Source organism: Panicum hallii, chromosome 8 (genome assembly GCF_002211085.1).
Source record: "Panicum hallii strain FIL2 chromosome 8, PHallii_v3.1, whole genome shotgun sequence".
In the NCBI taxonomy this organism is placed as follows: Eukaryota; Viridiplantae; Streptophyta; class Magnoliopsida; order Poales; family Poaceae; genus Panicum; species Panicum hallii.
In genome coordinates, this window is record NC_038049.1 from 37500216 (window position 1) to 37527191 (window position 26976).

General features: G+C 42.3%; 5 protein-coding genes across 7 annotated transcripts; 2 read left to right on the forward strand and 3 right to left on the reverse strand.

Moving 5' to 3' along the window:
- Positions 1-9323, forward strand: LOC112902293 (probable alpha-mannosidase At5g13980). The gene is made up of 29 exons (XM_025971296.1): positions 1-408; positions 650-733; positions 1078-1166; positions 1248-1422; positions 1921-2040; positions 2150-2236; positions 2311-2382; positions 2714-2827; positions 3168-3268; positions 3357-3450; positions 3805-3972; positions 4065-4154; positions 4402-4467; positions 4602-4658; positions 4784-5003; positions 5085-5221; positions 5369-5437; positions 5524-5583; positions 5691-5762; positions 6131-6178; positions 6329-6448; positions 6678-6743; positions 7214-7326; positions 7419-7503; positions 7956-8066; positions 8141-8236; positions 8551-8598; positions 8686-8754; positions 8840-9323. The coding sequence occupies exons 1-29, from the start codon at positions 211-213 to the stop codon at positions 9059-9061; spliced, it is 3051 nt and encodes a 1016-aa protein (XP_025827081.1). The 5' UTR covers positions 1-210; the 3' UTR covers positions 9062-9323.
- A 248-nt stretch (positions 9324-9571) lies between these two features.
- LOC112902294 lies at positions 9572-11134 on the reverse strand. Its single transcript, XM_025971297.1, has 2 exons — positions 10011-11134; positions 9572-9899 (listed from the first exon to the last, which is right to left on the reverse strand). Exons 1-2 carry the CDS (start codon positions 10828-10830, stop codon positions 9748-9750), a joined length of 972 nt encoding a protein of 323 aa, XP_025827082.1. The 5' UTR covers positions 10831-11134; the 3' UTR covers positions 9572-9747.
- A 625-nt stretch (positions 11135-11759) lies between these two features.
- On the reverse strand, positions 11760-13277 carry LOC112902976. 3 transcript variants are annotated; one of them, XM_025972179.1, is made up of 3 exons: positions 12900-13277; positions 12635-12781; positions 11760-12549 (listed from the first exon to the last, which is right to left on the reverse strand). In XM_025972179.1, the coding sequence occupies exons 2-3, from the start codon at positions 12764-12766 to the stop codon at positions 11905-11907; spliced, it is 777 nt and encodes a 258-aa protein (XP_025827964.1). In that variant the 5' UTR covers positions 12767-12781; positions 12900-13277; the 3' UTR covers positions 11760-11904. The 3 variants fall into 3 exon arrangements, with proteins under 3 accessions (XP_025827964.1, XP_025827965.1, XP_025827963.1); XM_025972180.1 differs by having other exon boundaries at positions 11760-12285; positions 12635-12784; XM_025972178.1 differs by having other exon boundaries at positions 12635-12784.
- Positions 13278-15136: 1859 nt separating this feature from the next.
- On the forward strand, positions 15137-17290 carry LOC112902773 (N-alpha-acetyltransferase MAK3). The gene is made up of 4 exons (XM_025971942.1): positions 15137-15424; positions 15562-15688; positions 16623-16678; positions 16913-17290. Exons 1-4 carry the CDS (start codon positions 15215-15217, stop codon positions 17123-17125), a joined length of 606 nt encoding a protein of 201 aa, XP_025827727.1. The 5' UTR covers positions 15137-15214; the 3' UTR covers positions 17126-17290.
- Positions 17291-17546: 256 nt separating this feature from the next.
- Positions 17547-25583, reverse strand: LOC112903768. The gene is made up of 7 exons (XM_025972975.1): positions 25518-25583; positions 23016-23129; positions 22137-22226; positions 21714-22064; positions 19852-19965; positions 18356-18857; positions 17547-18111 (listed from the first exon to the last, which is right to left on the reverse strand). Exons 1-6 carry the CDS (start codon positions 25581-25583, stop codon positions 18642-18644), a joined length of 951 nt encoding a protein of 316 aa, XP_025828760.1. The 3' UTR covers positions 17547-18111; positions 18356-18641.
- Between the last annotated feature and the right edge of the window lie 1393 nt (positions 25584-26976).

The window sequence follows — 26976 nt, forward strand, 5'->3', positions numbered from 1 at the left end:
CAGAAACCACCCTCCGCGGGGCGCTGACGTGGCACGGCGAGCGCGCAGCTACTCGCCGCGCGGCGTCTCCCACCGCCAGGTGGGCCCCGCATCACTCCTCTTCTTCTTCTTAGCTGCTGCTCGCCTCCGCCAGGTCACAGTCACAGCCCCCCGGCGACCATCTCCTCCTCCTCCTCCTCCCCTCTCCACCCTTCTACCGCGCCCGCCTCCATGGGCCCCGTCCGACTCGCCCTCCTCGCCGTCGTCGCGCTGGCCGCCGCGGGCGAGGCGGTGTACATCCCCTACAACACGTCGGCGGGGGTGGCGGCCGGGAAGCTCAACGTGCACGTGGTCCCGCACACCCACGACGACGTCGGGTGGCTCAAGACCGTCGACCAGTACTACGTCGGATCCAACAACTCCATCCAGGTGAGGCGCCGGCTCCGCCGGGATGACTGCTGCGCTCCCCGATTTCGTCGCTCGCGGCTGTCCCTGACTTCTCGGAGGAATTTCAAGTTTTTGTTCTCGGGGACTATCAGTAGCGTGCTAATCACTTTTTAGTTCTTTCTCCGGGTATTTCTAGCTAGTTCTCTCAACTGAACCTGTTGTTCGTCAACTTGGCTCTGCTTTATTTAATCCAAGACAATTTGTTTTTTTTTCCTGGTTGCAGGGGGCATGTGTGCAGAACGTTCTGGATTCGCTCATCCCGGCCCTGCTCAAGGACGAGAACCGCAAGTTCATCTATGTCGAGCAGGTAAACGTTGCATTCATAAACTGATTGTGACTTGTAACTTTCGAACCTTCGATGCGGCACGAGTTGGGTTGTGGGCTTGTGGCAAGCTTGGTTGATGAAATTTGGGGATAGGAAGCAATGTGCATCTATCAGTGACCACACTGTTGTTTCTGCCAGCATTTTTGGGCTTGTGGGACAGTTATAGGACCCTGTTACTTGCTGCCGATTCAGAGATTTGAAGCTCGATTACCAGCTCTGCATCCAAATGCTTTGTGTCGTACTGCAGTAGCATAGTGTGGATTGTCTCTGATTGGATGGAGTGTTTCTGACTTTTCTTCTGACAAGTGGTTTATGTACGATTGCAGGCATTCTTCCAGAGATGGTGGAGGAACCAGAACGACATGATCAAGGATACTGTGAAGGGGCTCATCAGCTCTGGACGGTTGGAATTGATGTATGCTTCTTCAAGTTCTGAAACTGTCGCTTTGTAGTTGTTTCTGCTCTTTAGTGAATGACATTGCTTCCGCTGTTGAAGCAATGGGGGCATGTGCATGCACGATGAGGCCGCTGTGCACTACATCGACATGATTGATCAGACTACGCTCGGGCACAAGTTCATCAAGGAGGAGTTTGGTCAGATTCCACGGATTGGCTGGCAGATTGATCCATTTGGCCACTCTGCGGTTCAGGCATACCTTCTTGGTGCAGAAGTAGGTTGCTTTAACCATATCCATTTATGCCCTGTCCTGATATCTCACATGACTAATGCTTGCAAAGGCTTGACTAAGTCGAATTATGGTGCACTGCTACTTTCCCGTGCTTCTTATTTGCATGATAAGATGGACTTTGCACTTACAAAATAACATTTGCATCGCTATTACAGTAATTTTGACTCACAGCTGCTTACAAATGTCCTTAATACCTAAGTATTGGGATATTCTACCCTTTCTTTTTCCAGACTAGATATTCTATTTTTAGTCTATCTACACTTACATAGAGCACACACAATTAAGAAATCAAGAGCTGTTATCTTGTGATTGTCACGGTTGCCAATCATAGTGCAATTGCCACACTTCTTGACACCCAACAGAACTATTTAATTAGAGGAACCAAATCTATTAACTGAATTTACAGTTGCCACCTACAGTGTTTGGCAAACATACTAAGTAGGACAGAGAAGGCTCAGTAAACATTTTATCATCTGCCAGGTAGGATTTGATGCTTTCTATTTCTTCCGGATTGATTACCAAGATCGTGATACTCGAAAGGGAACGAAGGAACTTGAGGTTGTATGGAGGGGCTCCAAGAGCTTTGGCTCATCAGCTGATGTAAGTAGTCTTTTCTTTTGCAAAATGCATGCCTCACTCCAGTTTGATGCCTAGGTGCTATTCTGTTTTGCTTTTAATGTTGGATTGGAAATCTGTATGTTTGTTTCAGATCTTTGCTGGCATCTTTCCGAAAAACTATGAACCACCTCCTGGTGACTTCTATTTTGAAGTTGATGACGATTCCCCTGTTGTCCAGGTAGCTCATCAGAATTAGAGTTATTACATGTTGCTCAGGCACTAGGCAGTTCTTCATAGCTTTCCTCTATGCAGGATGATCCCCTTCTTTTTGATTATAATGTTGAAGAACGAGTAAATGATTTTGTTGCTGCAGCTCTAGCACAGGTACATTCGGATCTCACTATGGTCATGTTTCTTTTGTTATTTCTTTTTGGGTTTCAATGTACTCTCTTTGCACCTATGTACACCACAAGGTTTGGTTAATGCCACTACAAACTTTACCTTATTTAGTTTATATTGGCTAATTGTTGTGGTGATAGGTTTTATGATCCATGAGAATGCAACTCAGGTGTCCTTTGTACTATGGAGTTTGACTTATCTGTATTTTGTATTATTACTATTTATATGTACTACAATATTCATACTTAATGTTATTTTTCTATTCAGAAATACAGCTTCACATCCCAAGTTATATTTGTTTCTTTCTTTTCTGTAGGCAAATATCACGAGGACAAACCATATCATGTTTACAATGGGAACAGACTTCAAGTACCAATATGCAGAGAGTTGGTTCAGAAATATGGACAAATTAATTCACTATGTGAATAAGGTCAATGATGAACATATTAAAGAAATCGCATAATTATTTACTTGTGTTTAATTCTGTTGTGAAAGTTCACGGCATTATTTTGTTGTATAGCAATGATGATTTTTTTAGATATGGTTTGTCGAATACATTTGAGTTTTTTTTTTATGTTCTCATACTAATTTTAAACTTAATAGATATCATGTGTTTCACTTGATTTCTTTCTTTGTTGCATGAGAACATAATTTCTTATCGATAGAGGATTTTTGTTTGGCAAAGTACCAAAATAAGTAGAAAACAGTGTGATTTTCTACTCTATTGATGGTCGAACTCACCATGCTTGCTCTTTTGGATCATACCTCAGGATGGCCGTATCAATGCTCTTTATTCCACGCCTTCCATTTATACTGATGCAAAATATGCTGCAAACGAGCAATGGCCTCTCAAGACCAATGATTTCTTCCCGTATGTTTTTATTTTGTTTTCATAATTGATATGATTAACTTTACTTTATTCCTGTTCCTCATGTATGATGTATTGTTTCTTCGACCAGATATGCAGATAACCCTAATGCGTATTGGACAGGTTACTTCACAAGTAGACCTGCCTTAAAGCGATATGTCAGGATGATGAGTGGATATTACCTGGTAGTGTTGACATCCTATCATGTTTTTACTATGCTGGACTGTTAGACAGTAGATGTTTATGCTTGTGTGTGGGTCCTGCGCTAGGCATGTATAAGCCGGCCGGCCCTATGTTTGGTTAGAGAGATATAGTTGGTTAGAGAGTCCTGAGGAGATCTGTTTTCAGGTTTCCTTTAGCCCCAAGATCTCCTCATCCCTATATACGTAACCCTTGTATCTCTCAATTAATTAATCTATTTTTCCACACAAATTCAATCTCTTTCATGGACTGCTGTGGCCTTCGAATGCTCATCATCAAATGCTTAATGACATGCATTTGGTAGACTACTTATTCTTAAAAATTCAATTTATTCTCAGGCAGCCCGGCAGCTGGAGTTCTTTAAAGGAAAAAGCAAATCAGGTCCAACAACAGATTATCTAGGTGATGCTCTAGCTCTTGCTCAGCATCATGATGCTGTTACAGGAACAGAGAAGCAACATGTCGCAAATGATTATGCCAAGAGATTGTCAATTGGATATACACGAGTGAGCATCCTGAGAGAATTGTTTCAAATCATGCTTGATGGGTTTTTCATTTTGATTTAGATGAAACTCATTTGGTGCGATTCATTTTACAGGCCCAGGAGCTTGTTTCGACTTCTCTTGCTTGCTTAACTGAGTTGGGCTCCAAATCACATTGTTCTTCTCCAACAACAAAATTTTCACAAGTTAGTTGCAGCTTGTTTTTTCCTACCCTGTGAGGAGTAGAGACTTTCAACTTGGGCATCAATGGAGACAATGCATTCCCTTATGTTCCTATGTGAAATAAATTTGATTAGTGTTTAGTCTAATGAAATGCAATGGTACAAACCTCAAAGAACAGAAACAATAATGGATATGGGTCACATTCTCAGTTTCTCTAATCTTTTTAGACATGACTTAATATTTACTGTGTTACTGTATCTTCTTTTTCAGTGTCTTCTTCTAAACGTTACCTTTTGCCCTCCTTCCGAGATGGACTTTTCTAAAGGAAAAGGTTTGGTAAGTTTTGGTATCAACTCATGCATTGCTCCTTTTAAAGTGACCTTTTTCAGTTCACCCGTGTTACTTAAACAAAAGATAAACTGTGTACCATCAACCATTCTGTTTTCAATATATCATTTTTTTGGTTACAGGTTGTTCTTGTGTACAACTCACTTGGCTGGAAACGAGAAGATATCCTTCGTGTGCCAGTATGCAATTTTTCTTTAGTCTCTTCAAAAGTTGTTTTATTTTTGTGTATCTGTAATATTTTTTTATAAGAAAGCGGCTCCACCTCACATTTGAATTAATCTACCACTTAATGAATAAATTACAGGTTTTCAGCGATTCAATTGTGGTTCATGATTCTGAAGGAAGAGAAGTTGAATCACAACTTCTGCCTATAGCTAGTGCCTCACTAAACATACGGGACAAACATGTTAAGGCTTACCTAGGCACTTCACCAGGTGCAAAGCCCAAGTTTTGGCTTGCTTTTCCTGTGTCAGTACCGCCTCTTGGTTTCAACACTTATTTTGTCTCAAGCATGAAGAAATCAGGTGACTTTATTTCTTTATTCTTGATAACCCACTTAAGAAATACTACTCAAAATAAAAATCTAATTTGTATATATAATCCAGCATCTGTTTCTTCCAAGTCCACTATATACTCATCTCAAGGAAGTGAAGATAGTAATCTACAAGTTGGGCAAGGGAACTTGAAACTTCAGTATAATGCAGCTGGAGCATTATCTCTGTACTCCGATAGCAAGACTCTGGTAATGTACCAAAGCTCAATCTTTGTGTTCAGTGTTTTGTTATTGCACTAGTTTCATCTTTCAGAAATGGAGTTAAACCATGTTCTTGTGTTGAGTTTCAGTTGTGGTTTAGAATCTTGCCTACTAACCAAATTAATAAATTTCAAGATTGAAGCAAATTTCGAGCAGAAATACAAGTATTACATAGGGCAGGATGGTAACGGAAGTGATCCTCAGGTGCACTAAAAATTCTATAAGCTATCCATTTACCACAATAGTAGTTTTTGGGTATAATGGTGTTAATTACTTTTCCTGGACCATAGGCTTCTGGAGCATACATATTTCGGCCTAATGGCACTGTTCCTATCAAGACTGACAGTCAGGTATGGAGAAGGGATTATGTTTGCTCTAGAACAACATATAAGTCGCATGATCGACAAAGTTATTTTCAAGATATTTAACATGATTCTTGTTAAATTTATTATATAAGGTTCCTCTCACAGTTCTGCGTGGCCCCATAGTGGATGAAGTGCACCAGCAGATTAATTCATGGATATATCAGGTTATCCCTATGGGAAATGCTTTTCTGAATCATCATTTATGTACAATTTATTTTCTATTTTTTTCTTCTTATCCAACATCTCAAGGTTCTTAATGAATTGTTAGCTTACATTCCTTACATAACTGAGATATTTAGCATTGCTATTTACACTCTTTCACCACTATTATTTAATCAAGTTATTTTGAGTAATTTATAGGATTCACCTGTCAGTAGATGGCATATTTACTCATATAGATGGCTTTTGGTAATTGTGAAAGAAAACATAATATGATCAGTTGTCGACTTTAATTATGTTATATGAATGTTGGTCAAACAACTAGTAATTATCCATTGTGTTCTTGAAACTTATTTTTCAATTCTGAACACAGATTACCAGAGTTTACAAGAGGAAGGACTATGTGGAAACCGAATTTATTGTGAGTGCTCTGCCAATAAGATGTGCCTTGCATTGCTACAGATGTTTGTTTAAACTTTTCATTTTGTTTCATGTTTTGTGTGTACTTTTTTCCCCCTCTATATTGGCACAAGATTTTAACATCTTATGAACTGATTGTTCACGTGCATAGGTTGGGCCTGTTCCAACAGATGATGGAAATGGAAAAGAAGTAGCAACTGAAATTGTCACAAACATGGTGACAAACAAAACATTTTACACTGATTCCAGTGGACGCGATTTCATCAAAAGGGTATGCAGCACTGACACTTTTACCTTCTCTCCCAGCAAAGCATTTTTGTTGTAGTTCTCACTGACAGAGCTCTTGAGAAATAGCTGTGTTAGTGATTCCTATTCTAGTTTAGAACATGAAAGGGACTAAGGAATAGCACAATGAACAATCAATACAGAAATACATGCTAGAATGTTGTAAGGTTGTCTCAATCTTTATATTAATACACTGGGTACCCATTGTTTTGCAGATAAGAGATTATCGATCAGAGTGGAAGATTGAAGTGCACCAGCCCATTGCTGGAAACTATTATCCTGTGAGCTTTTGTTTACTCTCTATACTTTTTTAATGAAGTTCGATAACATTAATAAGTGGCATCTTTTTATCTGAGCAACAACAGTCAAGAGTGGCATTTTCCACACAGTTGATTCAGTTTTGAATTGATTATTCTCTGTCACTTCTCCTAGAGGATTGTATAGTTATTTTCGTCTTGTTACCAATATTTATTGATTTAAATGTTAGCTCAATCAGTTGTGTGCATATGATGGCATAAGAAGTTAAGATTTGGTGGTCTTTGCAAAATTCTGGTGCATAAAAGGTGATGATTATGAAAAGGGGCAAGAAATCGGACATGTGCAGGATCCGTGCTTTAAGAAATTATTAGAATGCTGTTCCTACTTCTTACTAATTGTGCAATGAAGAGTTGAGCAAATCACTCTGTAGCTTTAGATATAGTTTCTGCTGGGGTAATCTGTAAAATATAGGTGATTCTTTACATCTTTTCAGGTTAATCTTGGCATTTATGTGGAAGATGGCAACAAAGAGTTGTCTGTACTGGTAGACAGGTCAGTTGGAGGTTCAAGTATAAAGGATGGACAAATAGAGCTAATGCTACACAGGTACATCCTCCAGCAGCATAATTGTAGCAACAATTTGTTGTTTCTTTTTATTCTATTCTTTAATCTTCTACTTTGTGCCTACCAATGTATAGGAGGCTACTCCATGATGATGGGCGAGGCGTTGCAGAGGCACTAGATGAAACTGTCTGTCTCAATAATCAATGTGAAGGACTAATTGTAAGTAAGAGTGATTATCTTCCTGACACCTAAGTAGGATAGAAGCAGAAGTCAGTAATTGCTTATTAATACCATTAGGATGAAAACACCTCATTATTTCAGAAGAAAACCTGACACTTCTTAGGATATGTTAAAGTCAACCAATGCCTCAAAGGTAGAATTACATTAGACAAAAAAGGCCATATGAATTTCCTCAACTCTCATGTAACTGAGGTAGAAACTAATTAGAAGTAAAAAAAAGAGAGGTAGCAACTAATTACAGAACTCTAATAGAATTACCGAATTAGATAAAACCAAGCCGTATGAATTTCCTCAACTCTCATGTCACTGAGGTAGCAACTAATTACTTATTTGCAGCTAAGTCATTACCCAACAGTTTACTATATTTTGACTGCAAGCATGCAATGTCATGCAGAAATATAATGGAAAGCATCTCATTGTACTTTTAACAGATCGAAGGAAAGTACTATCTCAAAATTGATCCACAAGGAGAAGGAGCTAGGTGGCGTCGGACATTTGGCCAGGAAATATACTCACCTCTCCTTCTTGCTTTCTCAGAGCAGGTACAGGGTGAAACTTGCCATTAACATGTGCTCAAGCTGTTCATGTGTTAACATGCACCAACTTGTTTTCCCAGGATGGAGGCAACTGGGCGAATTCACATATTCCGAAATTCTCTGCAATGGATCCAACCTACAGCTTGCCTGATAATGTTGCATTGCTTACCCTTCAGGTACCTGCCTCGTTATACCACTGTTGCCATAATGTGCCAACCAGTGAGGATATATATAACTTTTATGTTATGTTTACCATGGATGTTAGAATCGGAAGCTTAAATTTTTCCTTTTTGGTAGTATATTCTGTGCATAGGTACGCAGTCCTGGTTGGTTTGATTGATGACAAACAATGAAATGAACCAAGCACTCTTCTAGCTGTATATTGCCACAAGTGCAAAACTGCTGCCTGGATTTATTGCTTTGCAAATTGTTACAGCCTATATACCTGTTTAAAATTTTGTTATATGTGTCATATTTGCTCACTACACAGGAACTCGAAGATGGAAGTGTTCTTCTTCGGTTTGCTCATCTATACGAGGTTGTGCCACCACCATTCTTACTTTGCTGTTCCAAATCAGGTAAATTCTATTTGCTTTACAAACTTTTGTGTTGTTCTGGACAATAGGCTGGAGAGCACAAGGATCTTTCAGCTCTGGCGAGTGTCGACCTCAAGAGAGTATTCCCAGACAAGAAGGTCCTCTTTGTCACACCACATTTGATTTACACTTATCTCAGTCTTCAAGAGTATTCTTGACCCCATTTCTGATACCTCACTCCAGATTGGCAAGATCATCGAGACAAGCCTATCTGCAAACCAAGAACGTGCAGCCATGGAGAAGAAGCGCCTGAAATGGAAGGTGCAAGGGCCTGAAGCTGACGAGAAGGTGGTCCGCGGAGGGCCCGTGGATCCTGCAAAACTTGTTGTCGAGCTGGGGCCAATGGAGATCCGCACGTTCATTGTCAGCTTCGAGCGCAGCATCAGTGGCAAGCAGTTGCTCTGATAGTCCAGCGCCGAGGTCCGAATGGCGATCAGGGCCAATGTTGTATTATTAGGTTGACATCCACTCTTTTAGTAAACAAAAAAAAAATAATGTGGTCATGGTGGCCTTGAGCATCGTCAGCTTTTGTGTGTAGAAATTGCACTGATTGCATCGAGCCACCAAGTCCTCATTGAGGTTGGAACTGAATCTGATTTGAACACTCAGGTTCAGCCACAGCTCAGTTTTTAATGGAACTGCCGATGTGCAAAATTTCGTCATGAAATTCTGGAGTCTATGAGTTGCCAATGAGATCCTCTTCGGACCCACCTCTCAGCTGAGCTTGAGGTTGGTATAATTTCCGCACCAAACATGCCGAATATGGTCTTGAAGGACGACATCAACAATTGACGGTTAGGAATTCCAAATATGCGTTCAAACTATAGGCCCTTGACATGGTAAAAGAATACACCAGGCCTGCAGGTTCATTCAGATATCTAAAATAACATCAGAACACATTGATCACATACCATGTTTCAGATCTCAGATTCCATATTCCCATCCGACTGCAAGATTCATTCAGTTCCAACACACAGCATATAATGCATAGATCCAAACATGTTCGACCTTTGTTTGCACAACTCCAAAATTCAGTTCCAATCTACTAAAGATCATTCTAACATCCCGATGAGCAAAAGCTAGTAACCTACTCAAAGAACAAAATCAGCCAACTCATTGCCTGTGCAGAAAACAACGGAGTCATCACGAACCAGCTCGAGGACCCTAACAGCCATCCCGGCAAGTGCACGCACACTGGATGTGTCAACAGGCTTGGCCCGGCTGATCCAACAAGAGTATGAACCTGACCAGGAACTTCACAAACCCCAATGAGTGTGGCAGGATCTCTCCTGAGAGCATCCATAGTACTTGCAGTCTGAAACAACATGTTTCTCTAGCTCATCTACAACTTTACCCCTAGTCACATCATCCAGCAGGACCTCAGAACGGTGAAGCCTCTTCATGTTCCCCCAAATGCACTGCAGGTAACTGTCTAACTCGTTAATCTGCCTGACATTTTGGACTCCGAGAACACGCCATCCCTTGATATCCTTGTTGCGCAGAAGGGCCAAGTAAATATCAGTTGCCTCGTTCATGTGCTCCAGGCCGGTGAGGATGACCACTGGTCCCACGCACCAAGCCTCCTCCTCCGGCTGTGGCAAGGCGTCCTCGTCTGAGGAGGGTGCGAGCTCCGCGATGTCCTTGATGGACTTCACTTTCAGAGGAATCTGTTCAGGATCAAGGCAGACCTGGAGCTCCCTCGCCCGCTGCACCTTGCCAGCGGCAGCATCGACGAGGTCGTACAGGCGGTCGGCGACGAGGTCGTAGAGGCGGTCGGCGAGCGCCGCCCGCGCGCATCGGACCACCTCGAGCGCTGGGCGCGCGACGGCTCCGAGGGTGCGCTCCGTGCCGAAGAACCCCTGGTTAGCGAAATCCTTCGTGTGCTTCTCGAGGTCGTCGACGGCGGAGCTGGGGTCACCGCCGCCGCTGCGGATGGCGGCGAGCGCTCCCGCCATCCTGCCCAGGGCGAGGTCCATTTCGCGGGCCGCCGCCACCTGCCCTGGGTTCTTCACCTTCCACCGGTGCTCCTCCACCGCCTTCCTGAGCGCCGCGTGGACGTCCGTCGCCTCGCGCAGGTGCGGGATGAGCAGGACGTGCGCGTTCATCGGTCCGGCGCCGGTGGACGCCTGGACGTCGGCCAGCTCGCAGACGTTGAGGATGGGGATCGTCTCCATGGTGGCGGCGGGGACGTGGCTGCCGCCTGCCGGAGGCGACGAACCCTAGCCGGGATTCGAAATCGGGGAGGCGGAGGTGGCGAGGGGGGCGGCGATGAAGCAGAGCAGCGTTGCGGGGACAGGGGACTTGTCAGATCTGCCGTTGGCTAACAGGCAGCACTAGATCCTGGCCGTCCGTGCTCTTGGCCATGGGTGGGTTTAGACTTTAGGGCGTGTGTTGTCTGGAACCAGTCAACCCAAGTCAAAGGGTCCCGGGCTCTCTCAGCCGCTGCCTCAAGCGCCGATCGAGGTTTTTTGTTGCAATTGCAACGCGTCTGAGTCCATGGCGCTCGGTCTCTTCATCTTAGACTAAATTTATCCCGAATTCTTATCCTAATCATAGTATTTTCAAAATGCATATAATAATTCGTAAACTTATCCCACGCTATCATGCCGATGCATAGTAGCTTACACTACATGACTAGTAGCAAGTTGTGGTATGTAAAAAGTTTCTTCAAAATACTTGTAATCATTGCGCAAACAGATTTAAAATGAGCATATGCAGGAGTTATTGTAATTTATTTGTGACATGGCGAATGACAAGAAAAAAAAGCTAGGACACAGGCTCGCATTGCGACCAATCTCCCAACAACTTTGTCAAAAGTTATTGGAAGTATCCAGCAAAAACTATACAAGGATCAAGCATGTTATAGCTCTGTTTTCCTCACAACCGTGAGGATACATATTTTCCAACATGCTTGACATTTCTGTTGCTGCTAATCGCTTCTTCGCTAAGGAAAACTTGTCCATCAGCCTTTAATATAACCACTACATTTCTGCAGCTCAATTTAGGTGAATACTGCAGGTTGTGCTACTTCTTTTAACGCAAGGGTCAATCTAGGGGTTGAAACAGATCAACAGTGTGTGTAGCACCTGACAGCATAGCTTAAGGCAGAGTAAAGAATTTTATACAGAACTGAATAAAAACGTCCTAACACAAGCCTTTGGGCAAATGGCAGTGTCATTACACTAAGGGATCTTAAACCCTGGATGCAGATTACCAGGCAATATACAACAGATCTCGGAAGATCATCCTTAGCACCCACACTGGCTGCATGGTTCCAATGCCTTCAGATTGTTAGATGAGGGCACAATCCCCTCGATGCATCTCTTCACAGCCTCAAGAGCTTTCTGCGCCTCCTCCAGCCCTTCCCTGCTCATACGCTGGCACTTGCCAGTCTTTGCAGTCCTCCTGCAACAACCACGGGCAGTGTCCAGTGTCATGCACGCAAGTGCTAATGCATTGCGAACAATGTGGCTTGTTAATTCAATTAGGCTCTTTGCAGAGCTAAATCCAGTCATCATCACATTCTTCAGATTGTTATGCAAGCATTCTGGCATCTGCCACAAATGCAACTGATCTTTGTCAAGATCTTTAAGAACTGAATCACGTCTCAGCAAATTACCGGTTCCTACCTGCAACAGGTCAACATCAAGACTACTGTTACCATAGACTTCATAAAAAAATCCAGAACTTATCAGTAATACTCCCTCAAACATGAAAAAACAGGCAAAACTTATCCGGTCAAAGTCGCAATAACTTGCTGCATAGAGGGAAGGTTTACTGCAAGTATCTGGTCGCATCAAAAATTGATCTTGACTGAACAGACAGATGTTTAATAAACAACACTGCCTGCCAGCTTGTGTTAAACAAGGCAGAATTAGACAGGTAGGACCCACCTGTATTATAGTTAACATGCCGAATGCTCAGGGTCCCCAAACATATTTTTAAAGGTTCACTGAGATAGCATAGAGAATAACTTACACGCAGCACGAAAATCTCCAAGGCAGGAGAGGCTTCCAGGAAAGAAACCAAACAGAAGTAATCCACGCGATAGAGTTGTACATCCACAAGAGAAATGTCCAAATACTTGAGGAGGAGGAACGTGCTAGACATTATTGGTGTCTTGACCTTCTGAAGAAAAGGAGACAAAATGAACTAATCATGCTAAGGCATGCATGCACATCATTACTGGCATATAATAGTTCATAATTTCAAATCAACTGAATGGCATAAACATAGCACATACCTAACAATTCGATTCCACGATAAGTCTTTCAACTGCTGGCATAAAGGAAGGAACCTCAGCACGAGCATGACAGAGTGTGTTTGGTTTACTACCTCTAATCTATATATGTTTGACTTCTGCTCCTAGAGAAATTTGAATTCTGTCATCTCCAACCACAAAACTGGAGAGCTTTGGAGCCCTAATCTCTATTACTTGTAGCATTTCGCATTGTGCCACAAAGAAGTCATTAAGGTGATGCAACATGCATGGTACTTTAAAGCAAATTATATAATTGCACTCATAAATTGATAACCGTGCTAAAGAGATACAATTGGAAACAAACTGCCCGAGTTCCTCTCCGGTAATGTGGACAGAGGTCAGACAGAGGCTTGTCATGCTTCTATTGCAACCAAGAGTGAAAAGCGCATGAAGTAAGGCGAAGAGATTCCAGTGTCGATCCTCCTATCTCATTAAATAAAAGCAAACTCGGGAAGTTATATTCTGCCCTCCTTTTCAACGTAGACAACTCCAATGCAACCTCTTCAATCCCAGGTTTGACAGCAATTCGAAGCCATTTATCAAGATACGATGCATCAATATGACAAGGGAACAATTGAAGTATGAGCGCTTTCATCCCAAAGCCAGAATGGTTTTCAAGAACATGGTTAATTTTATTGACGAAATGGTTTTCTATTTTATCTTCTCTATATTGCTCGTCTTCCAAAGCTCGTGTGTCCTCATCCAAATGAATCCCAAGTTTGTTAAGACCTAGGGTTTTGTTATTGAATAAAAGCCTCGGATAACGTCTCCAGGAGTGTAGATATCCACGAGAGACGCAGGCAGCACGGGCAGCATCTTCAATTGATAAGTAGGAAAATAAGGTATCAAAAATATCCTGCAAAAAAACATTATAAAGAGAGTTGGACAAGAAAACTGATCGGACCGACTACTACCAGAACTACAATATAGTGCATTGGACCATACCTCAGGAAGTTTGTCAAGCATGAATTGTTGTCCCAGCACTTGCAAACCTTGCTCCTCTTGTGAGATGTGGCCTTGCCAACTAGCTGATGAAGGTCCTGATCCAGAGCCCAGAATGACGTGAAGTAACAAGTAGTAACAGAAGCAGGCAGCGAACTTTTTGCCACTTAGGGGGAAAAAAAACTCTTACCAAAGAACTCTGTGTGCATTATTGTGGACATACTAGTAGTATTTATTAAAGTCTGAAAAAGCTTATTAACAATTTAACATACACGGTAGCTTAGCTTCAAAATCCTTAGAATATTTTTCGAGTGCTACAATATACTCCCTCCATTCCAAATTATTAGTCGTTTTGGTTTTTGTAGATTTATAGACTTTGCTATGCATCTAGACATAAACATATATGTTGATGCGTTGTAAAAACTATTTATCTAGAAAAGCTAAAACGACTAGAGTAATTCGGGACGAAGGGAGTAGTAACTAATAAAGGCCTTAGCACAGAAACATCAATCAAATTATTCTATGGTATTACGATCAGACGCAGAATTTTCACTTATTCATGTTTTGCTCAATTATTCCATCGACTTTTCCTTTGAGAAGAAAGGAAAACGGAACCTTAGATAGACAGCAATCCTATCTTCTAGGCAGATCTGGACCTGAGATCAGGAACTCTAGGCTGCCCGGAAGTCGAGGAGCGAGATGTGGAGGAGCACAGGTACCTGTCCGTGGCTTCCGCTTTCCAAATGTGCCGGTATACATCTCCATGCCCTACCTTGTCGACGCCGACGCGAAGGAAAGCGGCGCCGGGGTGGACGCGAGGGGAGGACTTCGCGCCGCCGCCGAGTTCAGGGGAAAAAAAATAAAAGCACGGAACATACTGCGGGTGGACCGCTCCTCCGCAAATCGGCTGGAGTCCGTAGGCAAAGATGATCGGAGAGGGAGGCAATCGGAGGCCGGCGGCCGGCGGCCCTAGAAGGATCGAAGGAGTGAAAGCTCTGTGTTCGTGGCGGGGAGTCGAGGAGGAACCTGGTAGAGTCGGGCGCGGTTTGGAGTTGATTTGGTATGGTTTGCTGCTGGACTCCGCGGCGGATGGGGGCCCGTATAGGTGAATCAGGGGACAATAGGGCTGTCAACGAGCCCAGCTCGAGCGAGCTTGACCTCAAGCCTTCCTGGTGGGAGAATTCGGCCAGCCCGCGGCCCCTTGAGGGGGCGATTTCTCCAGCCCACGGGCCGGTCTAAGGGAGGGTGGTCGGGGGCCCATTCCGAAGCTCCGTTTACGCATTCATTCGGCCATCGCCGGCGCTCGCCAAGCAGCGAAACAGCGCCGCCCCGCTCCTCGTCGGCCACCTGCGGCGATGTCGGCGGCGGCCACCTCGCGCGGCGCCCCCTCGCCCTCTCCCGCCTCCGGCCCCGGCGGCGGGGACGGGGAGATATCCTACGTGAGCTACGGCGGGGAGCAGCACCTGCCGCTGGTGATGTCGCTGGTGGACGCGGAGCTCAGCGAGCCCTACTCCATCTTCACCTACCGCTACTTCGTCTACCTCTGGCCGCAGCTCACCTTCCTCGTACGTGCGCGTCCCCCTTCCCCGCTCCCCGCCGCCCGAATCGCGCGGGGCTTGGCAGCTTGCGGCGGATTTGATTTGACGACGCTCTCTTGGTTCCTCCGTTTTTTTTCTGGGTGGGCGATTGGGGGATTGCGCAGGCGTTCGATGCCAAGGAGGGCAAGTGCGTGGGCACGGTGGTGTGCAAGATGGGGGAGCACCGGGGCACCTTCAGGGGCTACATCGCCATGCTCGTCGTCCTCAAGCCCTACAGAGGAAGGGGAATAGGTGACACGTTTCTCCGTCTTTTTACCTGCTGTTCGCCTCTTGAAATAGTTCTAGTTCTGCTGTTCTAGGCACGGAGTGATCTTGCTTTGTGTGCAGTATTTCGCTTGCTTGGTTGAAGCAAGAAAAATACATATTTTCTTGTCTCCTGGAAGTTATATCATTTCCTGAAATTGACATGTGTAATATGCCTAATGGGCTGATACCTCTCCTTTTTTGAAGTAAATGACTTTCATTGGCTAATTGCACTTGAGAAAGTAAATGACTTTCTGTGTGGGATATCATCTGGTCCACTGTTCGTTTTGCTAAAAGAACAGTGAAGTTAATAAGTGTTTATGATGTGAAGTGTCAACATATTTTGTTGTTGGTTTGTGCTGCACTCATCTTTTGTCAGATCCTCCCATAAGAGTCCTTTTCTTTTAGCAGACATTGATGATGGAATGCTTGAAATTATGTGGTCTTAATTTTAGCACTTATTTTTTGGAAGTAGTTCATACTATTGTAATAAAGGAGTGGTACTCGGATCATATCGGCATACTAATTTTTGCTCGTAGCTTGGTACCTGTATTTCTCTATATGAAAGGCAGTCTTGTTCATGTGAATTATGATTACACCAACAGCAAGGATGTTAACCAACATCCATACATTAGTTGAATCCTGGTAAACATGAAAAGGTCTTCTCTAAATGATGGATACCTTTATTCCAGTCTTCTCTAAATGATGGATACCTGTATTCCAGTATCTAAAACAACTAGAATACAGAGGATAGCAGTACACCAGCTTCATTTTCACTAGCCATCTGAAATAGGGCAGGTGCTTCGCTCTTGAAATGGCTGTTACTTCTTCTTTCAGTTTGCGTAAATATAAGCGGAGTATATGCTGTTTCTGCTTTTACAGTAGTAATAAGCTAACTGAATCTCTGTTTCTTGTGATACAGCAACTGAACTGGTTACTCGATCTATTCGGGTAATGATGGAATCTGGCTGTGAGGAGGTAACTATTCTTTTCATTGACTTTGAAACTCGCAGATGTGAGAGCTTATCATGTGTCCTATTTTTTATATCCACATTTATTGTTGGTTGTAAATATAACCTCTTCAACAGGAAAATTGGAAATACGATTGAACTTAATCCCTAGTTAACATGCAGTTTCCATAGAGACATCTTTCCAAACCTTTATGAAAAGCTGTAGTATCTAGACTAACATCCTACCTGTACTTGCAACCAGGTGACACTTGAAGCAGAAGTTACAAATAAGGGTGCCCTCGCTCTGTATGGACGCCTGGGGTTCATCCGAGCAAAGAGGCTGTATAGATACTATCTTAATGGTGTGGATGCTTTTCGCCTGAAACTATTGTTTCCACGCCCTGATCCTGGCTTGCCTCCGATGATGATTGGTGACGAAAGGGTTGACCAGCAGATAGATTCCCCCTACTTGTGACAGTACCCTTTTGAATAGTTAGAATGCGTTGGAGACCTGGATTCTAACCCCTTTTGCACTTCTATTTTCTACCTATCACAACTCTCGTATAACTGTAAGAATGTTATTTGTGCTTACAAACCTTTTTGAGGTATTCTATATATTTCTGCCCCTTTGTTAAGAATATTGCAAAGTTTGTATTTTTACAATCGTTGTTGAGCCCTGCAGATCTGCAATTATTTTGCTCAGTGAATGTATGTTGCAGTGTCCCAAATCACTGTTGATTTTAAATGTGAATATTGACAATATTGTCAAGTAAAGAAATTTTATAAGATTCCCATGATTTTTAGCATGGCCACAAGGTAAGCCTTTATCAGGCCATTCGTCTTGCTCACCATCGTGTAAGTGTACATACACTAGCTCAAACTGTAAAATTCAAGGCTTCAGAGGTTTGATGCCAAATTATGCATACCATTTGCTTGCCAATCCAAAAGCTGTTTTCACTAACAGCTTAACAAATTTACATCCATATTGTTTTAACAGAAGCAGCTACCCAGTCAGAAAGAACCTACCCAGGCTAGAGAACCCAGAAGCCAGAAGAACTGAACTCAACACCACCATCAGTGTCAGTAGGATGTGAGGCGATACCAACTCTGAGTTCTTTATCCCAAGTTCCTTGGGCGGACGCAAGTTAGTACAGCCTAGAAGTGCTGTTTGCTTCGACAATCATGCTTTCGGAACTTGAAATAGCAATCACTGGCACCCTGGTGTAGCTGGTATGCATGCACACGGCCCTACCGAGCCAGGTCCATGGGTGCTGCTGCCAGCTGCATGAACGGTGTAGGTAACATCCTGCTGGGGCTGATTCACCTCAGGACCAAACCGCTGATGCTTATAAGTTTGTTACCGCTGTTCCATGTGCTGCAGTTGGACCGCTTGGAGTGGATCCATACGTGACATGTTGCAAGTTTGCTGCATCCATGTCATGCCCAACAACATAGGTAGGTCTGAAATGGTAGATGCAAAAGTATGTTTAGCGATTTTCGCATGATGGCTTCCAAAATGTAAAATATGTCTCTATATTGTATCTGCATATAGTTCATTAAATACGTTCAGAAATTATTCAGCTGAAGAATATGGTCTGGACATCAATGTTGCCTGCATTGGCTATACGTACAACTTGGTTTGCAAAATTAGCTACCATGTAACAGAATTAACAGAATAGCATGCTGGAACAGCTAGATCCATTACCTCTCGTATGTGCTTTGCTGATAATGAGAATTGACATTGCCAGATTGATATTGATCATGCTCATAATAGGGGGCAGGAGAATAGACAGGAGCTAGAACATACTGTGACATGGAGTAAAGGTCATAAAGAGAACATGGAAGGGGCGCTTCCACATATTGATAGGTAGAAGGCAATGGATCACATGCTGCATATCCAGCTTGGTAACCATACACAGTTGTTGGTACATGGTAAGTACGCATAGTGGGTTGAGTAGAAGAACATGGAGGTGCATAGGCTTCAGGTGGCATTAAATGAGCAGCCGGAGGGGCAACATAGGCAGTTGGATGAGCAGCCGGAGGAGCAACATAGGCAGTTGGATAATGTGCATAAGCAGGTGGCTGTGCCGGGAGTGCTGGAGGCGGCAGAAAAGCAGGGGCAGGGGGCCAGTTATCAACATCATGTCTGCTGATGACGATTGTGGAAGCGAAGTAATTGGCTTAAATAATGCTCTCAGTTTCTCAACCTACAACAGAAAATCAAAAGTATATGAAATAGGTATCTCGTTACATGTATTATAAACTCATAAACAAATACTAATAAAGGGTGAAGTAAAAGACAAGGTCATAATCCTTCACATTCCAGCTTGCTGCTAAACTGATGCGGATGATCAAGAATGATATGAAACTAAGAAAACATAAAAATATTCTCATCATATCCGTCCTTTCTTTCCTTTTTCGTACACAATTTCTTTATTTCTCAGGACAACGAAAAATAGAAGACAAGGTCATAATCTGTCTCACTTTCTTTCATAAAAGAAAAAATCTGTCTCACTCCGTCTAGCCCCTATACTGATACGAAATGACAAGAATGATAACTAGTATCACAACCAAGACAAAAACATAAAACAGAAGATAAATGTTCCCATCATGTCTAATTTTCTTTTCTCTGCATCTTTTCATTTCAGGATAAACAGTGTAATTTCAGCAACCTAAATACATCAAGAAAACCTACATTGTTCCAATACTACTGAACACCCAAGCTCCATAGAAGGGTAAAAGAAAAAACTCCAGAGGCAGTAGTTACGAGAAACAAAGGGTGTAAAAAGGAATAGGCTTCAGGCCTTAGAATCAAACAAACATACAGGATAGCAAAATGGATGAGATACCTTCCAACCCCAACTTGACATAGGATTTGCATGTGATACAAGGGAATTCAGAAAGATAGGTTTACATACATGTTTTATGGCATTACTGTGTACTTTTTCTACTACATCCACCTCCCAGACACAATGGAGAACTACCAGTTAAATTAGGCACAATAAGATACAAACAGAAACTAGATTCAATTTATCAACTCTCATCATAAATTTATTCTAATGGGGTAGCTGAAGCAGAGTCCTTCAGAACTCATTCCATTAGTTAACATTAAAATGATGTTTGGCACAATTCATTTCTCCTTGTGAACATAACAATTAACAACAGCATGCAAATTCAAATTTTTTGCTTATTCAAACTTACTTGTGTAGCGGTAAGCTCCGGGCTAAACTTTCCTTTGAAATAGTTCTCCTTTATAGCACTTCTTAGGCTACTCTCAGGAACGGGCATGAAATCACCATCGATCATAAATTTAACCTGCACATATAAAAAAAGGTTACCTTTGTTCCATTAAGAATACTGTAAACTATGAGGTTAATTGCTAGATGTCATTACACAGTTTTAGATGGCAACTAAAGAGCATACAGCATGTGCCAAGAGAATGATAATGCAAGTAAAACAAAATGTAAGCAATTAATTTGCATCAAAAGTTTATCTTATGTAAGCAATTAATTTGCACCAAATGGTTATCTTATAATAGATAGAGCTCTTTGACATCTTCCTCAGGACCCTTACAGTAAGATATGTAAGCAAACACGTGCTGCTGAATGCATGTCATCAGTTCCACCAAGTCCCAACATGCACCCCAAAAGGGAAGCACTGAAAGACATTATAATTTTAAATACAATCTGAACCTAAATCTTTTAGTCCCAGAATCCAACTGTTTTTCAAACCTCAAGAACAGTTGGATGGTCTGCGGGGAACCAAAGACAGTGCCTGGACTGCCAAATTTCCCAGCAAGGTGCTTTATGCTGTAATCTTTTTTCGCAAACACGCGGAAGAGCTGCATATAACTATATTAAAGAATAAAAGAGTAGGAAACCCTTAGAAACACACACTGACCAACACCAATGTTACACAGATTACAAGCTTACCTTGGCTACAAAATATAAGCGACCTCAACCTAGGAAGCTGTTGTTATCTCATCACAGAAACAACTATGTGACTCGTCATCCCCATTAAATGTGGTTACCTATGATCCAATATAACCCAATGTGTTTCCTGAATAAACATTGCAACCGCAAATAAGTAACATCATATATCCTACACTTCTATAGCATACCAATAATCATTTGCCTATTGTATATTTATAGTATCAAATAATGACTGTTTTACATGCAAACAATCAGTACAGTCCAAGTATATTATTGCCTGCGTAATAAACATCCATAATGGTCATGGTCTCATGGGTATCAAGAATATTAAAAAGCTAAAACTTCAGCATTTTAAATTCTTGGACTTAATAAAGTGTAATGTTGAGACTGGACTATCTAAAACAATCCTATCTTCAATAGGACAGAAGTGGCAGATAACTGACAGCAAGCAAAAAATATCACCTCCTCATGCCCTTGAAAACCATCAGGAAGGATCAATTCGATTAGCGGTTTTTTCCACCTTCACATCATCGCAATAATGAAGAGGTACAGGCGGAACAATATACTGAGAGATTCCAGAAAATCTAAAACTGTGCAGACACCATAGCAAAGAGAAAAGGACAAACCAACAGGAATAAATAAATGCATACTTTCCTCACATCAAACTAGCACATTAGTTCAAAGGTCCAAGCTGATTCAGAGCGCATGTACATAATAACACACTTGCCTGATCCATGACAGACCACAAAACCACTAATTTGGCTAGGGAAAGAAATATTACAACTTAGCACAGATTGGTAAATTTCGGAATCTCCATAACTAAAAGCATTACATAGCAAAAATAACATAGCATAGCCTATCAAGATCCCAACTTCCCATCAATACCAGACCAAAAATTAGTTTGGTAACACAATTTGGCAAACAGAAATCATAATTCATCAGCAGAAGAGTAGAAAGAGCACCCTCCTATTTGTTCTCACCAAACAAAAACATTTCTAAGAACACCTTTGCTCTTATCACGCCAATTAGCTCACTAGTTCCACACATTCTCAATGCCACACTCACAGCATCTCTTGATTCTTGTCAGCAGAAAGCTGATAGCTTTGCAGCAAGGATAGCAAGGCTACCAACCTGTGCAGGGAAGTGGCCACGGAAGGCACCGGGAACAAGGTCAACCCCACCGTCTGAGTCAGCGTGGTAGGGCCCGTAGAGGTGCTTGGTGTCGAATTCGTAGAGGAAGAGCGCTGCCCCGTGTTGGATCCGGGAGACGGCCTCCAGTCTCCCCCGCGGCAGGCCCAGCACCCGGTGGCGGTAGCAGTCGGACTTCGTTGTGCCGCTGCACATGAAGATGAACCCTGCGGGTGACGCAGCGGCGGTGGAGACAGCTCCAGGGTGGGCTTTGTCCTCTGCTGCCACCTCTGGGGAGTGTGTCCACTTGTGCAGCGGTGGGGAGGCGGGGGCGGGAGGTGAGGACTGGCTCGCCTTGGAGGTGGCTGGAGCAGAATGGCTAGTTGGAGGTGGCTGCGCCAGGTGAGCTTAAGGAAGCCGAGAAGCAGGAGCAGGGGGCCAGTTATCAACATCATGTGGGGGTGATGATTCCGGAAGCAAAGTAATTGGCTGAAACAATGAGCTCAATTTCTCAACCTACAACAGAAACCAATAGCATATGAAGTAGCTACCTTGTTACTCATATTGTAAATTCATAGCTAAAAAGTAAAAACTAATACGATTGACTGACAAAAGGCAATGTAGAAGATAAATTTATAATCTGTCACATTCCTGCTAGCAACTAAACTGTGATTTGAGAGGATAAGACTCGTAACTCATACCAAAAGCAAGAGAAAAGTATAAAACAAAAGATAAAAATGTTCTCATCATGCCTCAAATTTTCTTTTCTCTGCATTTTTTCACTTCTCAAGATGAACAGTGTAGCTTCACAACTGAAAGGCTAAATACATCAAGAAAACCTACTGTGTCCTAATACTGCTGAAATCCAAGCTCCATTTCAGATGCAATATGTATATAAACAATGGCATTAAAAATATAGGCTTCAGGCCTCAAAATTCAAACATACAACATAGCAAGATGGATGAAATCCCTTAGACCAACTTGACTTTGCATGTGAATATGTGATGCAAGAGCAAACTCAGAACGAAAGGATTACATACAAGTTTTATGATTCCATTTTTCGCGAGGCAGAAAATGGAAAACTGCCAGTTAAACTAGACAAAATAAGATACAAATTACGCAAAAATTCATATCTATCAATGGTCATCCTTTATTCCAAGGGGGTGGCTGAAGTACAGGGTTCTTAAAGAACTCATGTCCACATGTTATACATTAAAATAGTGTTCGTCAATCAACATAATTCATTTCTCCTCAAGAACATAACAACAAAACACAACAATTGAAATTTCGCTGATTCAAACTTACTTGTGTAGAGGTAAGCTCTGGGCTGAACTTCCCTTTGAAATAGCTCTCCTTTATAGCACTTCTTAGGCTACTCTCAGGGAGCGGCGTGAAATCACCATCAATCACAAATTTAACCTACACATATAAATAACGGTGACCTATGTTCCATTGAGAACGCTGTACAGCTAATCAGTGAGGTTATTCGCTATATGCCATTTACATAGTTCTAAATGCAGCTAGAAGGTACATAATGTGTGCCAAGAGAATAAAAATGTGAAAAAACCGAAATGACAGCAATTAATTTGCATCAAAGATTATCTTATTTCAGAGAGCTCATCGACATCCTCCTTGTAAAGGATGTAAGAAAAGATGAGCCACCGAGTGCATGCAGCATGCCATTGGTTCCTCCAAGTCTCAACTCTCAACTCCCAACATGCTCACCCCAGAAGATAAGCACTGAAAGGCATAACAAACCATTCTGAACCTTAGATCTTTAGTCCCAGACCCCAACTGTTCTCCACAACTTCAAAAGCAGACAGGCAGTCTGGTGGGATCCAAAGACAGTGCTGGAACGCCACATGTCCCAGCAAGGTGCTTTACGCTGTAGGCTGTTGTTATCTCAGCACAGAAACAGCAAATTGACTCATCGTCCCCACTCAATGAGGCTACCTGCCATCCAATATAGCGCAATGCATTGGAAATTTGCTCCTGAATAGACATTTCATAAACATAAATGAGGAATAGACGTTGCATATTCTCCCACTTGCGATAGCATCCCTATGGTTCGCATGTTGTATCTTTAATAGTATTAAATAATGATTTCTTATCTTACATGTAAACAATCAGTAATAGGCCAAGTATATTATTCCCTATCTAGCAAATATCTATAAAGGTCATAGCCTCATGGATAACCTATTAAAAATATTAAAGAGGTAAAACTTCAGTGTTTTTGCCCTAACAAAGCGAAAATTTGAAACTTGACTATATAAGATAAACATATCCTCTCAATAAGACAGAATTGAAGATAACTGGATGGATAGCACTTGGATTCAATAAATACTCCATGGGGGCAATATATATGAGTACGTGAGGAGTACAAAAAGAGGACTCTACTAACATATACGTAAAGGACCCTACATTCCTAACAGCGGCAAGCCAAAAATATCACATTTTTAGTGTCATCGAAAACCACTACAAAAGGTCACTTAGATTTGTGGTTTACTCCTTCGCATCATTACAATGAGTTAGAAGGTACAGGTGCAACAGTATATGAAGAGACTCCAGGAAACCTAGAACTGCGCATATGCTTTAACATTTCAAGTAACAGGCAAGCTTATATTCCGTTAAAACCATCTTAATCTGCCTAAGCTGTTGCTGGGAATGAAAAACAACTTCATAGACACAATATCGAGCAGAAAAGAACAAATCAACAACAACAAAGGAGAGGAACAAATAACTGCATCCTCATATCGAACTAGCTCAACAGAACTGATTCAGAGAGCAAGCGGGTAACACACTTGCCTGATCCCTGACAGAACAGAAAACCACTCATTTAGCTGGGGAATGGTATATTACTACTTAGCTCAGTTTGGTGAGTTTCAGATTCTCCAAAACTGCACAGCATTATGTCGTGAAGACAACATAACATAAATTACTCGAGCTCTGAACTAACCGTCAACCTCGGACCGTGAACATTCAGTTTGATAATAGGATTCAACGACATAAATCTTAATCCATCATACCCTACACAAATAAATTTTGACATCCTTCCTGAGTTCATGTATCAGCACGATTTGTCGAAAGGCCACCCTCCAATTTGTTTTCGCCAACCACAAACATTCGTAAGCACAGTTCCACGCATTCCCAATTCCACACGAGTGACTAGTACCCCCACCCACCGGTCCCATTTCTTGATTCCGGTCGCCAGAAAGCTGATAATTGATATAGCGTTGGAGCGAGGGCAGCGAGGCCACCCACCTGATATAGAAGGTATGGTTACTACCACGATTTTGCTGGAAATATAAGCTAGCTCAACTTTGGGCTCAGGTAGTTTTGCTCTAAGATTCTAAACCTTTTAGCATTAGCCTAAGTTGTATACTACGATGTGCAGCCTATTACTTCTCCATACCGATTACTAATGGGCTTGTTTAGTCATCTACCAATAAATTTACAGGACCTAAATTTTCACATTTCCACCATTGAGTCCTGAATCAGCGGCCGAAATTAATCTGTGCTTCATTTATATAGGAACCAAAATCTAATCCTCTCTCTCGGTCGTCCTATTTCCGGCCACGACCCTCGCCTCCATTCCCACCTATGCGCCGGCTCCGCACTCCCCTTATTAGCACCGTTCTCGATGACGGCGTGACTCTCCAACCAGATCTTTTATCGACATTCCTCCCTCCACCTTCCCTACCCATCCGCACACCCCTTCCCTATTACTATCCTATTCACATTTCCTCGAAGCCGCCGCCTACCCCACAACCGCTCCCTCTCTAATCTGGCCGAAGTGCGACATGCTACCAATGACTCCTCCCAACCACCATTCTCCATAGCATTAGGCGCCTCACCAAACCGCTCGCCACCCATCTCCACGCTAGATCGGCAATTCTCTGACCATTTTTCTATGGCCTTTGGTCACCAAGTCAACCCTACAAAGGTCCAAACCTCACAACCCTAATCTCTAACTCGAACCCTAATATCGACAGAGAAGAAAGTAGTACAGCAGAAGAAGCCGACAACCTCGCTGGAGAAGAGATAGAACCAACAATCTCCCCGCAAGATCTAATAGTACGGAATTCAATGTAAATATTTTTGGACCTGGTTGGCCGTAATTTTGGTGGGTCACACGGCGGCCCCACTTTTGGAAAAGGAGACAAACTCTGCATAGCAAAGCAACATAGCGAACCTTATTTTTACTTATCCAGTGGGTGTGTGCATGCATCTGAGGGGGCAAAGGAGAGAAGAAAAATGGATAAATGACATAAGCGCATGCATGTATATGTGAGGGGAGAAAAAGAATGGATAGTTGTGGCGTGCACATAATTTCAAAATAAAAAAGGTTGTATTTAAAATCAAAATCTGATTACATAGTTATGTTTGTTTCAACAAGATACACCACTATGTTTCAATGGTATATATTTTTATGAGAGAAAATACTTTTCAGTGTATTCTAATTTGCTTATAATGTTTGTAAAAATTGCTTATGGCATTGCAGAATGTTGGTTCACACGCCTGAGTTTAGTTAAGTGAATATTGGTGTTCATGTTGTGAAGATGGATTATTTGGTGTGATTAATAGATAGGGTAAACAATTTTGTTGGATAAGTGAATGTTTATTGTATGATCAATAATAGGCAACTTTACTAGATCAGATGAGCATTTTAACTAATTTATTTTGATATTTTTCTATTATAGATAAAGCAATTTGTGTGTCCTTGAAAAATACTATCGAGATATATACAAGTGGGGTCTTGTTTTAAATGTCTATTCGAAAGAGATACAATTGTACAGTCGGAATTTGAATTTTATGGATGGTTTAAGAAGTACAACTTTTTAAGTTTTGAAATTGTTTCCATGTGTCCATTGGATCACTATGGTAAACATTATGCGCAGGGTGGATAGCAAATTTAGACAGTTGTGCAATAGCGTAAACATACGGCTGGCCGGAACACAGTTATTACTTATATTTTTACCCCAAATCTAATTCTACGGTTGACCGGAAGTTGCGAAACCCACGATCGATTCGACCGCCGCCAGTCCGCAAAGGCGCAGAGCTGATTCACGTGGTGGGTCCCATGCCAGTGTCATTATCTCTTCCCATCCTCGTCCAGCCTTTCCCTTTCCTTTTCTCCGTTCTCTTTCCCTCTTCCCCTCTCTTCTCTTTGCTGGATCCTGAGTTCTGATTCTCAAACTTCTGGAGAGGATCCTTTTGCGGGGAGCGAGCAGGCGCGGAGCTCTGTAAGAGGAGGCGTGGTCTCCCT